The 15974-nt window shown below is 40.0% G+C and overlaps 1 protein-coding gene across 1 annotated transcript in view; it reads left to right on the plus strand.

Moving 5' to 3' along the window:
* Window positions 1–15974, plus strand: part of LOC136876505 (uncharacterized oxidoreductase YrbE) — a 67549-nt gene that overhangs the window by 28148 nt on the left and 23427 nt on the right. Inside the window, exons 3-4 of the mRNA XM_067150517.2 lie at window positions 2274–2436; window positions 11409–11588. Coding sequence (XP_067006618.2) covers window positions 2274–2436; window positions 11409–11588 — 343 coding nt within the window. The remainder of the gene's footprint in view (window positions 1–2273; window positions 2437–11408; window positions 11589–15974) is intronic.

A 15974-nucleotide genomic window follows, 5' to 3' on the forward strand; every position in this document is an offset into this window, starting at 1 on the left:
ATATCGAGGGCTTACTTCTAAAACCTCGTATCTCGCAAAGCTTTTTCTACCCATTATTTTCCTTAAGACTGGTCACGCCTCCCAGCCACATTTTGATATGCAGCCCATCAGAACGATTTTCGTTGCGTTCATTTTCCTGTGCTAATATGTAAAGGAAATTGAACCTTAAATGCATTATACTGTAGGAGTGCGTAAATACGTGATGAAAACAACATCCCTACTATGCAGTATGATAAGGTCCATTTTCCTTTATACATTGGCATAGGAAATTGTTCTGATAGGCTGCAACTCCATATGTGGCCGCGAGGCGTGGCCAGCCTTAAGGAAAGTAATGCGTAGGAAGTGCATCGGGACATACAAGGTTTTAGAAGTAAACCGACGATATGCAGCAAGTTGCATCTTGCCCCGTCTCGAGTTCGAATAATGCATGTCTCTAATATCAAGGTAGGTGTTCGCCATCTCGTTCATGCACTTACCGCTGCATACAGTGCCGGAATGTGTATCCTTTATTATTATGTTATACTGCGTCAAAATAGATCTCGGTAGATATGAATGCCCCAGTCGCTTGTTAACACGTACTTACGGAATTGAGAAGGCCCATGGTTGGCTATTCGCATTCTAGGCACAATAACATTGAGCTCTGACTACCTGTAGGCGTACGACACACTGCTCGCCACACAATGCGGGGACAACGCTCTGGAGATCTCTCACGAGAAACAGTGCCAGCGCTAGTCTCGAGACCCATCTCAAACTGCCCATCACTAGTACCAGTACCGGTACCGGTAGTTAACTGGTTAACTATTCTAATTTTGAATGGTTTTCTTTTTAAAAGCTTTATGGTAATAGTTACAGAATACAAAAAAAATGTTGATTGTTATGAAGGGAGTCCAAGTGATTTTAAATGAGACTTTTTCAGTGAAACTAGTGTTCTTTTCCCCTTTAAAATAATTACCAGTTTATCTTTGAACTAGCCATAGTACCCGGTGTTGCCCGGATAGTTTTTGAATGTTTACCTTTAAGATTTGTATTACCAGTTAGCTATGTGTGAAGTGAATTTTTATAGAACTACTTTTAGGCTTGTTGATTGATATTTTATGATCTATTTTGTAGTTTTAGAATTATTCAGACGTGTTTGATTATTTAATTTTCAAGTAAAACTTTGTCCTTACGGAACCTCGAATTGACTGGGAAGTATTTGATGCGGTCAAAAATTAGTAAGTGAAAACTATGCATTTAGCCGTTGCACTATAGATACGATGTATGGATTTCAACTGTCAATGAGACTGTTCCCCACTCTCGATTGTCACCATTCATCTCAGTAACCCCGAAAACTGTAGATTCGACACTATTTTCGATTATTTTAATATCTTACTCCCACCTCTCTGAAGGGGGATGAACTTAGACCTTAAAAAATTTGGAGTGTCACTGTTCATCTCATGACCCCCTAAAATATGGATTCGATACTTTTCTAGATTATTTTTATACCTTACCCCCCTCGCCCCCTGCCCATAGGGGTGCTAGGGGTGTCTTACCCCCATGCGGTTTGTCTCCTGATACAAAGTCATATATGTACCAAATTTGGTTGAAATACCTAAGTCATGTGTACCAGTTTTGGTTGGCAGCTATGCCCAAATGTACATGCATAATCTCGCTGCTATAGAATCCTGGAGCTGACGTTGCCATGGTTATGACAGTTCATTTCCTTATCCAATTCCTAGAGCAGGGGTAGTGTGGTGCCAATATCTCCATAATGGTTGGTTTTTGGGCCTTAAAACATGGTTTTCCGAGTTTTGTTCTTTGCGTCAAGGGGCTTAAAATAAGGTTTGTCTCGTCCTTGTATGACAAATTCAATTTTGCCTATTATTTTTATATCTACCGCCGTCACCACCTCCCCTCGAATTGTTTTGAAAATAAAATACAGCCTATGTTACTCACTGGCAATGTAACTTCCTATAGGTGAATTAATTTTTAAAATCGGTTGAATAGTTTTTGAGTCTATCTGTTACAAAACAAATATACACATTTTTCCTCTTTATAATATTAGTATAGATTTACTATCCAAGTGCTTACAATTTACGGCATATTTCCTTCAGACAAGTCCAATAAAATGCCTATGCATTAAGTACCGATATGAAGGCTCTCTGTTTCATCATATTTTAGGTTGATTTATTTTAATGAAATGAAATGAACTGACAAGGTACAAGGTTTTATTGCTTTTATTGTATAAGTACTGTACTTGCTATTTATTAAGGTCTTACCTCTCTTTTTTTTAGGCCAGATCCATCTGAACAATCTTATCAACCACCACCATGTGAAGATTGCTTACATAGTGGATGATGTGGAGAGTAAATGGAGCTCTCTGAAGGCATATTGGAATCTTACAGACACTACATTTCTCTCCAGCAAGCAGTCAGATAAAGTATTCTCGGATGAGAGGTAATACAGCTATTACATAGATTTATCCTTCATGGGTTGGGGCAATTATGCTCCCCTTGCTTTCTGAATGGAATTTTGGGCAGGGACTTGGAGAAAAAAAGAAAGTATGAAGGAAGGGCAGAGAAAGTCAATGAGCGAGTTAGATTGTTATTGTTGCACTGTTCTTGAATGTCAAGTCATAACTTGTGAAAAGAGGCAGGAACATATAACAGCACTGGTTGATGTGGGAAGAAAGAGGAAACTAGGATAAACATGAAAATACCAACGGATAAGGACAATCTCCACATTTTCATATGCTGCCATCTTCAAATACATTGATTTTACCTTCATCAACTCCAGTTCTACATCCTTCTCTTCTTCCCCCCCCCCCTCCAGTCAGCTCATTTCTGGTTACCAGCTTCATCAGGAGGGCAGGCCTTACACTCATTGAGGGGCCATCTTGGCAGATCCTCAGCCTATGCATGAAGTGTAGGATAGAAAGAAAGAGAGTAAATACAGGACAAAAGAAGATAAAGATAACTACAGGTGATAAAGTACAAGGAACACAGGACACACACAGGAGAAAAAAATTCCAAACAGAAAAGGAAAGAATAAACAAGTATCCAGATGGCCCGTTATTGAGTGTTGATGTCTATATCATGATGAAGCTGATAAGCAAGAACAGTAGCGGCAATCACCCCCTAATTTATGGAGAAAATATTATATTTCTCTTCCATTTTAGTTGGTTGAAACCAGGAATTTAAAAAAAAACCAATTTGTATAAGCCCTGTTCCTTAATTAACAAAATTATTAGCGGGAATAGGCGCAAAATGTCGTTCGTCCCAGCTAACCGATTTGCATAGCGCCACAGCAAGTCGTGGACACTTTGCATGCACATATTCTCTTTGTTTGCATGTGCTGTGAGGAAAGGTAGCAGGGGTATATATTTTTGCCAAGGTCATGGACACTAAGGTATGATCCACCCGCTTGCCGTGTGAATTTGTCAGTCTGTCTGTTAGTGATGGGCAGTCTGAGACGAGGTCTCGAGATTCCTAGAGACTAACGCAGGCATTATTTCTCGCGAGAAATTTAGAGAAATCTCGAGAGCGTTGTCCCCCACAATGTGCGATGAGCTAGTGATGGGCAGTCTGAGACTAAGTCTTGAGATTTCTCGAGACTAGCGCAGGCACTATTTCTCGCGAGAAATTTCGAGAGATCTCGAGAGCGTTGTCCCCGCATTGTGCGGTGAGCACCGTGTCGTAGGCCTAGAGGTTGTCGGAGCTGAATGTTGTTTGTGTCGAGTATCCAAATAGCCAACCACGGGCCTTCTCCATTTCGTAAATACGTGTCAACAAGCGACTAGGGCGTTCATTTCTACCGAGGTCTATTTTGACGCAGTATTTTTTTTTTTGCTAGTTGTTTTACGTCGCACCGACACAGATAGGTCTTACGGCGACGATGGGACAGGAAAGGGTTAGGAGTGGGAAGGAAGCGGCCGTGGCCTTAATTAAGGTACAGCCCTAGCATTTGCCTGGTGTGAAAATGGGAAACGACGGAAAACCATTTTCAGGGCTGCCGACAGTGGGGTTCGAACCTACTATCTCCGGAATACTGGATACTTTGACGCAGTATAACATAATTATAAAGGATACGCATTCTGGCATTGTATGCACTGGTAGGTACACGAATGAGTGGTTTAAGTACAGAACCTGACGGCTACTGTAGGTACACGTACGTAACTGGATACTAGAGGCGTGCATTATTCGAACTCGAGACGAGGTAAGATGCGCCTTGCTGCATATGCAACCACCATTACGCATAAGTGGAATGTGTAATTTAAAATGCTCCAGTTTGCTCAAATTCTTTCGACAGGTAAGTGCACATCGTTATCAGACGGATCAGACCCCACATTCAATAACATACGACCACTGCTTGTGCTTATCGATATTTTGGTGACGAAGGAAATAATTCTTACAATGTTATAGAGTATTCCCGTCACAATTACGTACTTCGATATGTATGTATGTTCAGTCTTCAGCCCTAAGGCTGGTTGGATCCTCAACAGCTCTGCCATCAGCTGTCATAGATGGCCTAGGCATCACTGAAGAGGCGTACTAGGGAAATGAGAAGTGAGGTAGTTTCCCGTTGCTTTCCTCACCGAGCCAGAAGTTGCTATTACATATCAGTCTGCCAAGCCCACTGAAATGCATGCACCAACCGACCCTATGAACAACGTTTTCACACCATTCATAGGAGGGACTGGCTGCACAAGGAATGGCATTGCTAGCATCGCTCATACCTGAGTCACTTTCATATTGTCAAAGCCAAGGATAAGACAGAGACAGATCAATGAAAGTAACAAAATTGCTCTAGCCCATACCAGAAGACATAGTGCACTGTAAACACTAGGTCTGCCAGCAAATGTCGGTGCAATGTGAAATTGAACTAGTTTTACGCAACAACTTGTAGACGATGTCCGAAACGCAACGCAAGTCGTGGATGTCAGTTATTTTGAAGATGTCACATAGCACAGCCCGCTGTGTTTCTTGTTCATAAGAAGTAAAATACGTCGGCAGAAATAATTTTGAGATGATCCGGCACTTACATACTGCCGACAACTATTGTGAGGCATCTAGGTAGGTTTACATCCTAATAACAGTTATTAACAAATTATACGGGTTATTCAACTAAGAATTCCACCTGAAATAACTCGTGAACAGTTTAAGATAGGCCCTACTATAATTCTGTCTTCACTTTCGTTAATGCTATTAAGGAGCTCATAGTTTAACATGTAGTGCTTTCCTAGGCTTTTGACAAAATTTATCGTCACACACGTTTCCATATGAGAACTATTGATGATAACTATCAAGCTTACACTCGCAGCACACGAGAATCGGTCTCGAGAGCGTTGCCCATCACCCCTATTGAAAAAAATAGAGCAAAGTCGGGCATTTTAGATTACACGTTCCACGCATGTGTAATGGGGGTTGCATACGTAGCAAAGCACATCTTTCCCCGTGTCATGTTCGAATAATGCACGCCTCTAATTTCCAAGTAGGTGTACATCCTATCTATAGTTATTCACAAATTATGCAGGGTTATTCAGCTAAGATGTCCAACTCAAATGAGCGGTGAACAGTTTAAGATACTTATATTCGGTTTTCACTTTCATTAGTGGTATTAAGGGGTTCATTGTTGAACATGCAGTACTTTTCCTGACTTTTGACAAAATATATTGGCTCACACGTTTTCACGCAATAACTGTCAATGATATACTATCAAGTTTACAGTCGTAGTTACTGGTACGTCGCACGGCTTGCACTACAGGAGGATCGGTCTCGAGATTCTCGCGAGAGCGTTGCCCATCACTGCTGTCTGTTAGTGTATAGTCACATACTAAATGATTTTAATTGTATAATCATGCAGTACTTCTTTTCAATTGTAATAAATGTGTGATATTGTTCCTTTGGTTAAAGCTTTATTGTATAACATGTAGTGAATCAAAATCTCAAAAAAGCTATTACCACATTTAAATTGGTAAACTGTCAACATTTACCTCTCTGTTGAAATTTGCCCACAGAGCTTAAAAAGAACTTAACAATTTGTAGCCCTTTTTTTTTTTTTTTTCAGTTTTAATGAATATAACCTCATTTCCCTCCGCTATATCCCCACAAACCCCAGTACTCTTTGTCGCATGTATATTTTCTTGCCCTCACACATTATTTCCCAATTGTCGCTACTGAGCAGGAACAAGGTCGTTGGGGGCCGAGAAGAAATGTTAGTACTAAAATTATTCAAGAGCGCCCACTTACAGGAACACGTGGAGATGTCCTGCCTTCCTGTGTTTACTTTCTATTGCTCCCTCTTCCCATGCTGACCACTCATCATGTTCATCTTATTATGTTTCTTTTTTATGTTCCTCTCTATACATGATTGATTTGATTTTTTCTATCATATGGGTTGTAGATAAAATTGTCCACTATATACCTTCAACACTATCACTAGTGAAGTTCTGGATCCCCTGCTAAGTGTGTGGTAGGCGTAGGATGCTGGCACCAATGTTATCTTGGTCGATCATAGTGATGGAGCGCTCTACTGCTCAGAGGACTGATGTCGGGAAACCTGATGCATCGAAGAGGTTCTTTCACAAAAGGGAACAAATCAAAGTTCCAAGGACTCACATCAGGGTAATATGGAGGATGTTCCAAAACTTCTCAACACCACCTCTGCAACATGATAGCCGCTGATTCCACTATGTGGCAATCTATACTGTCATGCAAGATGGATTATCCTGCAAGAGATTTAAACATTTCCGCTGCATAGCTGGAGTCAGGTCGTGCTAGAGGAAATGGCGATAGTACACTACATTGACAGTCCTGCCTTGGAACACAGCATTGTTAATGATATGCCACTATCAGCATGACCCTAGCTCCCTGTCAAATTTTCTTTGGAGACAACCATTCTGGATGGTGCCATTCATTCTGTTGCTGCTCAAGTTGGGGCTGATATGCCTGTGCTCATGTTTCATTAAACGCTACAATACGCCACACAAATGCATCACCTTCATTGCAGTATCTCTCGGGATGGGAACCAAAAACACTTCACCAGTGCCATTTCTGTATGTCTGTAAGGTGTTGAGGAACCCAAAGGGATGCAATGTTCTTCAGCATATGCCACACCGTCTAATAACCAATTTCCAACATCTAAGGATAATTCTCGGACCGTCCATTAGTGGTCTACAGCAATGAGGCTGCGCACTAACTCTACCTGAATTGCCAACCTGCATGGTGTAAATGCACACACACACATCCTGATCTCTACAAACACACTTACCTATTGTGCAACAGTGCAGTATGGTAATGCATCATTGCAACAGCCTTCATGTAAGCCTTGATGAAATTTCCATGCATTTTTGCCACGTATCACCTGTATTTTGATCCACGATTGCTGTTCTACCTTTGTAAACATGTGGAAGGGCAGTACAGAACAAATTGCCCACTTTATCTGCTCATACAAGATTCTTTGCACTGACTGTTTAAGGCATTCTACACATTGACATAAGCTTCAACTGATAACCTTCACTGGCCTGCTTGTGAATGTGCTATGCTGTAACATCATTTCGACGGCGTTAGCAATATTTTATTTACCTCGTATGTTGCTGAATGTGTGTTTGTTATTTTGTGGAGATAGGGTTCGGAAGAGAATGAGAATTATCTTGATACACAATCCCAGTTTCTGCATTGAACTAGAAATTTTTGCAGGTGGGGTAGGCTTTAAGAACGATAAACAGAAGTAAAGTCCATCAGAGCCACCGATCATAAATGGCAGTTGTTGTTTAATACTGTTAAGGCGTGTTAGCGTGCTGGCCTTTGGTCACAGAGGTCCCGGGTTTGATTCCCGTAAGGGACGGGGATTTTAACCATAATTGGTTAATTCCGCTGGCACGTGGGCTGAGTATATGTGTCGTCTTTAGCATCATTTCATTCTCATCACGACGTGCAGGTAGTCTACTGGCGTCAAATCAAAAGACCTACATCTGGCGAGCCGAACTTGTCATCGGACACTCCCAGCACTATAAGCCATACGCCATTTCATTTCACTGTTAAGGCGACACTCCGGAGATAAAAATATATTTTTTCCCAATGCATGGATTTTCATGAAACTTTGTGGGAATGTCACCTACATAAAAGTAGAGATATCATGAACATTTCTTTCATATACAATTAAGAGTTTTTCCAAAATAAATTTTTGTTTTTGAAATTAATTTCATTTTTTCGTGAAATTTGATTAACATGTTAATGTAAATTTAGGTACATAATACTTCTTTTAAAAGCACTACGTATCGATTCTAAATTTATATAAGAGAATATATCGTACTAAAGTTGGTGTAATTTTTACGTTCTAAAATTTTGGACTTAAAATTCTCTACTACTTGAAAAAATTCTGCAATCAAAAATTCCATATGCAGGTTTCTTAATATAACTCTGATACATATACCATACAAATTTTGTTACATTTGGCAGAATATTATGGGAGAAAAATAAGATTTAAATGTACAATTACAATTGGCAAACAAAGCAATATTACAGCAATAAATTGTTTGAATTGATCGGAATAACTTTGAGACAAGAAAAAAAGAAACTCAATCCTTCCAATTTCAGTCATAAAAAGAAATTTCACCAAAATGAACAAAATGTTGATTTTTATCTCTGGAGTGTCGCCTTAATATAATGAAGTCTAAAACTTGAATACACAATCAATGATTATTTTCAATTTACATAGGTTACTTATTTCTGAATCTCAACTGGTCTGGGGGTTTCACTGTTGGTAGTTCCAAAATCTCTTGTTTGTTATATATTACAAAAGAATGTACATCATTCAAGAGTTTGACATTTTCCAGCAGAATTTTATAAGAATCAACACATGAAGTATCCTGAAAATGAATCTTCGTTATAATTATTTCCTTAACACTTCCCACACTAAACCTATTCTTTTCATCAGTCTCAAAGCATTTGTGATAGAAATCATTATTGCCAGGTAGTGTCGTAACAAATGCAGTACGGTAATGAGTCGCACATTTTTACAGCATATATCTTGGGACACAAGGCAGTTGAAAATGACAGATCACTGCTCGCCAATGCACTTTCCTAGTTCATGGTTTTTTACTCCACATATAAACATATTTAACCTCTCAAAACGTTCATATTCACATATTTCTGAAATAATACTTTCATCAAACTGCTGAAGTTTTAAAACATTACTGAACTGAGTTTACCGATTTTTGAGCTGCATTACACAGTTAAATGATTTCAGCACATGAAACAGTTACGCCCATTTTTTAACATAATCCATTAATGTGTTATAAAATAAACTTGAAATTTCCAAGAATCCAGATTCTTTAAGCCATCCCATTGCAACCCACTTTTCATAAACTGAATTTTCATAGTTTGAAAGTTTTCATCCTTCCTAGATTTAATTTTCCTTATCAGTATTTCTAACTTCTCCAAAACTTAATTTGCTGACATACTTGCTACTTCAATATTTTTTATGGTTGAAGAAATCACTTTCAATTGGCTTTGAATAAAATAAGAGCCAGAGCATCGATTTTTTTTGGCATTTTTACAAAAAACAGCAATATAGATCAAGTAACTGTAACCAGACTTCTATTTGCAGCAAGCACAAAGGAACCGGAAGTGGCAAACTACACGTCATATGAGAGCATTACATACTACCAACTAAAGAACTTGAAATTTGTGTCTTGTTAATTTTGGTTTGAGAATGACCACATTTGTTTTCCACTTGGTTGTGCTACACAGGACTTAAAAACATGCTATTTTAAAATATAGGGGACCATTAATAAAAAACAGGACACTATGTAACCCATATGTATTTTCTGATGCTTGTTGTTTAAAGGGGCCTAACATCGAAGGTCATCGGCCCCATATGTATTTTGTCGGGACAACAGGACACTTAAGGGAAATAAGGAACGATCCTGTAAAATATGGGGCATCTGGTCACTCTATCCTAGTCAACTGTTTTTGCTTGCTCTATACATGTATACTTGTCTCAAACCAGAACATCGGGTCTAACATGACTGACTGCAATTATATTAACTCTCCTGTTTGAGACAGTTACTGAAACTCCATGATCCACATGTAGTTAATCTCATAATGGGATCGTATTGAAGTTGACCCATGATCTTCCTCTAACACTTGCCATTTCTTCAAATGCAGGAAGGAGGCCACTGCAGTCTGCACTGAAGACAAGCAGCTACTCTGCTAGAGGGAAAAATAGATAGGAGGGATAAGAACAGTCAGAAATACATAAATGGAACATAAATTCCACTTCAACAATGTCATCACGAACAAGCTAATGCAGCAAATGAGATTACAAAGCAAACCCAAACCTGTTGGAGGCTAAAAAAAAAAATAATAAAAAAAAAAAAAAGATTACATGATGTAAAAAAACCAAGAGCTGCTTATTCTTGATCTGTTGACTATTTATCCTTGTAATAATGATGTTATTGCTTTTACATCCCACTAAATACTTTTGATGGTTTTCGGAGATGTTGAGATGTCAAAATTTTGCCCCACAGGAGTTCTTTTACATCCCAGCACATCTACTGGACATGAAGCTGACATATTTGAGCACCTCCAAATACCACCGGACTAAGCCAGGATCGAACCTGCCAAGTTAGGGTCAGAGGGCCAGTGCCTCAACCGTCTGAGCCACTCAGTTTGGCTAATTATCATTGTACTCGTCCCTCCTTTACATTGTTATGTTTTACACACAAATACCTGTCATTTAATTTCTCTCTTGCCGGGCTGAGTGGCTCAGATGGTTGAAGCACTGGCCTTCTGACCCCAACATGGCAGATTTGATCCTGGCTCAGTCCGGTGGTATTTGAAGGTGGTCATATATGTCACCCTTGTGTCGGTACATTACTGGCACACAAAAGAACCAATGTGGGACAAAGTTCCAGCGCCTCAGCGTCTCTGAAAACCTTCCAAAGTAGTTAATGTTATTGTTTTTACGTTCCCACTATTACTGATATTAATTTCTCTCTTGTTTATGTTCCCACCACCCTTCTTAGTTTACAGATTTTACATGTATTAATCAGCATCAATGCCAAAATATTTTGATTGTAGTTCTCCTTTATGCTAATGTGAAATTTATGTCTTCAAGTCACTATTACAGATGAGCTCCCACTCACTTTTTTTTCTGAATTAAAACACTGTTGTATAATGAATTACATTACTTGTCATCTATTCCCACTGTTATTTGGACATTTTTTTACAGTTAAAATATACCACTTATCACATATTTTAATTTGATTTGTTGATATCATGTCTACATTTTACACATGCAACACTATTTTTGAAGCAGGTAAAAGTGAACTTCTGCTGGTGACTCTTCTATGGTAACTAATTCCTACTGACCTCTGTTTAACAGGGTAGTATGGTAACTAATTCCTACTGACCTCTGTTTAACAGGGTAGTTGCAGTCATTGTTGCTTCACCCACGTATACTCACGAAGAGATTGTCAGGAAGGCACTTGAGAGTCGCAAGGCAGTCTTTTGTGAGAAGCCAATTGCAGAAGACATTGCAACCACTAAAAAACTGTATGAACTGGCTGATAAAGTAGGAAAGCCCCTCTTCTGTGCCTTCAACAGGTAAGGAGGATAGTACTTCTTAAAATATGTCTTTACAATCAACTCATAAAGATTTCTCTCTCCCTCATTTTGTGCATAATAATATCCAAGTGCCTTATCTAAACTTGACGACTGACTCAGAGTTCCCAGCTAGGCCAGGGCCACTAACCAGGCATCCTGAGCTAGAGTTTACTTGCAGTAAGGTGGCCAGCACCTTTCCTCTAGTTTAAGCATCATGTGCTATCCAACCAAGCAGGCACCACACCCCAATGTTGCTTAATTTTAGAGATTTCGCAGCACCCATTGTTTTGACATAGCTACACCGTTGGCCTCTTTGTGCACAGCAACAAAAAAGGTATAACTAATTTTTTCTTTCGAAAGGAACAGCCACTTAATGGCCCCACTGCAAGTGTTGGGCCTTGATGATTATAATGGATTTATGAACCTGAACAGAGCTGGTATACAACAAATTGGTAATTCACTTTTGATGTACAGTATTTAAAACCTTCTTCTTTCCTGGCCATATATGTTCCCATAAAACTGGTACTCCCAAGTTCTCTCAGGGTCGGCTCGTCTGACTCGGAGAGAGTATATCCGACATTCTTGTACCAGACCAAACAGCACTTCATTTTTCCTTAAAGCAGCCTTAGCAGTTTGTTTCCATGTCGCCTTAGGACGAGCTCTTCCTCTCTTCGATGGCAGGAGCTTTCCATACTAAATGGTGTTCATTTCTTTTTCTGATATGACCATACCAGTGGAGCTGTTTCTCCTCCATCTTGTCTCTGATGGGCACAACTTTAAAGGATCCTCGCACATGTTCATTGCGCACTTAGTCATGCAAAGTGACTTCCGCCAACCATTGCAACATCTGCATCTCTGTGACATGCGTTCCCTGGTCAGGCTTTTTCTGCCTTGCCCAACATTCGGAGCCGTACATGAGGGCAGGCCGGACAGTGGTTTTGCACACTTTGCCCTTTAATTTGACTGGCATCCGCTTATTACACAGAATACCAGTTAAGAAACCGCCATTTCATCCAACCAACACTGCTGCGACGCTTGACGTCTGCATTAAAATTACCATTAGTTGTGATGACTGATCCAAAATATTTGAACTTGTTTGTCATCATCAGTGGTTCCCCAGGAAGGAAGACAGTGTTGTGTGGGCTCGCTTGCCCAGGCTGCGCAAAGTTAAAGAACATGTACTCTGTCTTCTTGTGACTTATTCTTAATCCATTTGCCTCTAGTATTACTCGCCATCGTCCAAGACTGCCTCCAACCTCCTGACATGACTCACCAACCAAAACAATATCGTCCGCATAGAGTATGGTCCATGGCAGGTCTGTCATCAGCTGCTACGTCAGATGATGCTGATTGATTGATGCTTGATGTTTAAAGGGGCCTAACATCTAGGTCATTGGCCCCTAATGGTACGAAATGAGATGAAATGAAATGGCAAATTAAAAAACCAAAATACTCCACTGACCATAATTCAAAATGTGAGGACAAAGAATGGATGGATGGATGGATGGATGGATGGATGGATGGATGGATATGAAGTTAAAACGTTCAGTGGAACCGACCCACAGTGCCTCACATGCACAGAAGCTGGCGTAAAACAATAGTATTACTGACCAAGGGACTGCTTCTATAGCATGATATTGAATTGATGATGCTTGTCATTGAAAGGAATCCAAAATCCAAGTCATCAGCCCCTCATAATGGTACTTATCGCTAGATAAGTAGAACCATGGTATTTGTCATGTTGCGGTACTAAATCAAGAGTAGCGTAGACTCGCGGTATTCCACACATTACGGTACTACTCACAGGTAATGAAATTTGCACATGTATTACAGACCTACTGTGTTTCGCACATTGCGACGCCATTGACAGGCAACGCGAACCTATGGTGTTCATCACCAAATGTACTAACCACAGGGACTCATACTATCCTGTGGTGTTCCTCATATAGTGGGTACTAATCATACGCAAGCCAGAACCATGGGTTCCGTCATCCCATGGTGTCACTCATATAGTGTTACTAATCACAGGTACTGTAAAAGCCATCACGCTCTCGTTTGCTACTAATCGCAAACCTATGTGGTACCTAACATAGTGGTACTACGCGCAAGTAATAGCGACCCATAGTGTTCCCCGCGTGGTGGTAAATATCACAAGTAGTTTCATGGTTCTAATAAAATCATCCCTTGGTCACCCCTTTTAATCGCCTCTTATGACAGGCAGGGGATACCGTTGGTGTATTCTTCGTCTGCGTCCCCCACACACAGGGGGGTTGTGTGTTTGGTCCGCGAGAGGTATTTTATTTCCCTCAAGTCCGCCGGCAAGCCGGTTAGGACCCCCCTATCCGCCACCTGGGACGCGCCACATGGGAGTATCACCTCTCCCCTTGCTACGCCAACGTAGTAGGTTCATGGCTATGTCAGGTAGTTCATGACAATGTTGAACAGTACCGGCTCAGTGCCGAACCCAAATGTACACTAACATAAACACAGAAACTAACTGAAACACCTGCAGTACTATTCACCATAGTAGGTGGACGTAGGTACATATCTTGGATAATCTTCACATACACCTCAGGAACTTTTTGATGGTTGTAGTGCTGCCCAGACATTATCTCTAGGAACGTGATCGAAGGCTTTCTCCAAATCGATGAAATACCATATGGAGGTCCTTATGTATTTAAAACCAAATTCCTTTATTTGCACTTTGGCGCTGGTGAGAAATGAATTAGTGAAATAAAATCCAAAAGTTAGGGCACTTGCTGCATATTTCCTTACAATCATAAAACTGATGCACAATCACCATCAAAGTAGTCCCATTGGGTACCTCTGCTAGAACTGCCAAAGCTTCCAGAAGCACTGTGGGATGCTATCTTTTACAACCTCCCATAATGTGATGCTGCTCTTACCTCATCTGCTGATCCAAAATGATCTCCCTTCAGATGAAGGAGCCTCCACAAAGATTGAAGAATAGTGTAAGAAATGAGAGCTCCTGTTGGGATTACCCTGCACAATGTTGCGTACTAAAAGTTTCATATTGGTTCCGTATTGATGTCATTAAACATATACAATTGTTAAGGATCCACCAATTCAATACCCTATTTAATCAGATAAAATATATCACCTGATAGAACTATTAGTACAGGTTTCATCCACCTAGTGGACATTTTCAGCTATGTAAGTACTAAACCATTATTACATTCAGATTATTAAAAAGAGAACAATGGGAATTAAAACAACCATAGGGTAACTAATGCTTGACCCATTAAAACTGTGGAATGAAGCACTAAATTAAAATACATATAATAGAAAGTACATCTATCGAGTCATAAACTCATCATATACTTTTTACGTGGCAAACCAATCATATGAAAAAATTGTTTGTTGATATGTTGATACACAGTGTCTTGATGTAATGGGAAACCAAATTAGGTTTTAAGATGTTTTCCAATGTTTTACTACTTACTTTTTAAACTGTTTAAGTGTTAGTCAATAAAGTGCTGAAAAGATGGACCAAAAAATCAAATTTCGTATAACATGCTATTTGGTACAGTTTGAGGTTCGAGATTTTCGTACTTGCCGACACGTCATTCGTGATAAACAAATTTGCTGAGACAGAGTTGATTTTCGGGGGCCACTCTCCATCTGCTGCAGAATGTTGCGGACAACTTCACACGTCCATACTGATCGAGGCCTTGCTTTCTTAACATTTGCGACAGAACCAGATTGATGCCATTTCTGAACAAGACTCTGAATACAACATTTAGCTGGCGGTTTTATTCCTGGGAATTTACTTTACAAAGGTGAAAAATGAGAGTATCCTCCTAATTCAATACATCATGCTGTGTATTTGTCAACAAAGGACTCTTGCGTTTCCTTAATCCATTTGTGATGTGCACAAAAGGAATAAGAAGAAAGGCAAAATAAAGCTGGAATACTGGATGGAAGGCAACACCACATCACCAGACTGAAAGCAAGGGGCTATGACCACCTCCAAAGAGCGATGCACAGGTACTGGAGGCCGGCTACTTTTTCAGGGTCCACTTTAAGCACAAATACTGTATAATCAGTTTAAGAACTATGTCAAAGTCTCCTCTGGTCTGTCATTGTAGATATGAGGCCATGATAGCCGTGAGACGTCATAGCTTGCTTCTCAACAATGCGGATACAATTCAAATCACAGTCAATGGAAGTAGGAGTACATCATCACCATCATCGAAAGATCCTTCCAGCGGGCTGGGTAAGATTTGAGTGGATGAGATAACTCCATTGAACTCTTATCATTATAGACTTCCTCTCCTTTAATATCTTGTAGCTTTGTTCCTCTTGTTAGAAGATCCTTAATTTGGTCAAGCCACTTTCTTCTGCGACGTCCAACCGATCTCTTTC

This window comes from Anabrus simplex, chromosome 6 (genome assembly GCF_040414725.1).
Source record: "Anabrus simplex isolate iqAnaSimp1 chromosome 6, ASM4041472v1, whole genome shotgun sequence".
Classification (NCBI taxonomy): Eukaryota; Metazoa; Arthropoda; class Insecta; order Orthoptera; family Tettigoniidae; genus Anabrus; species Anabrus simplex.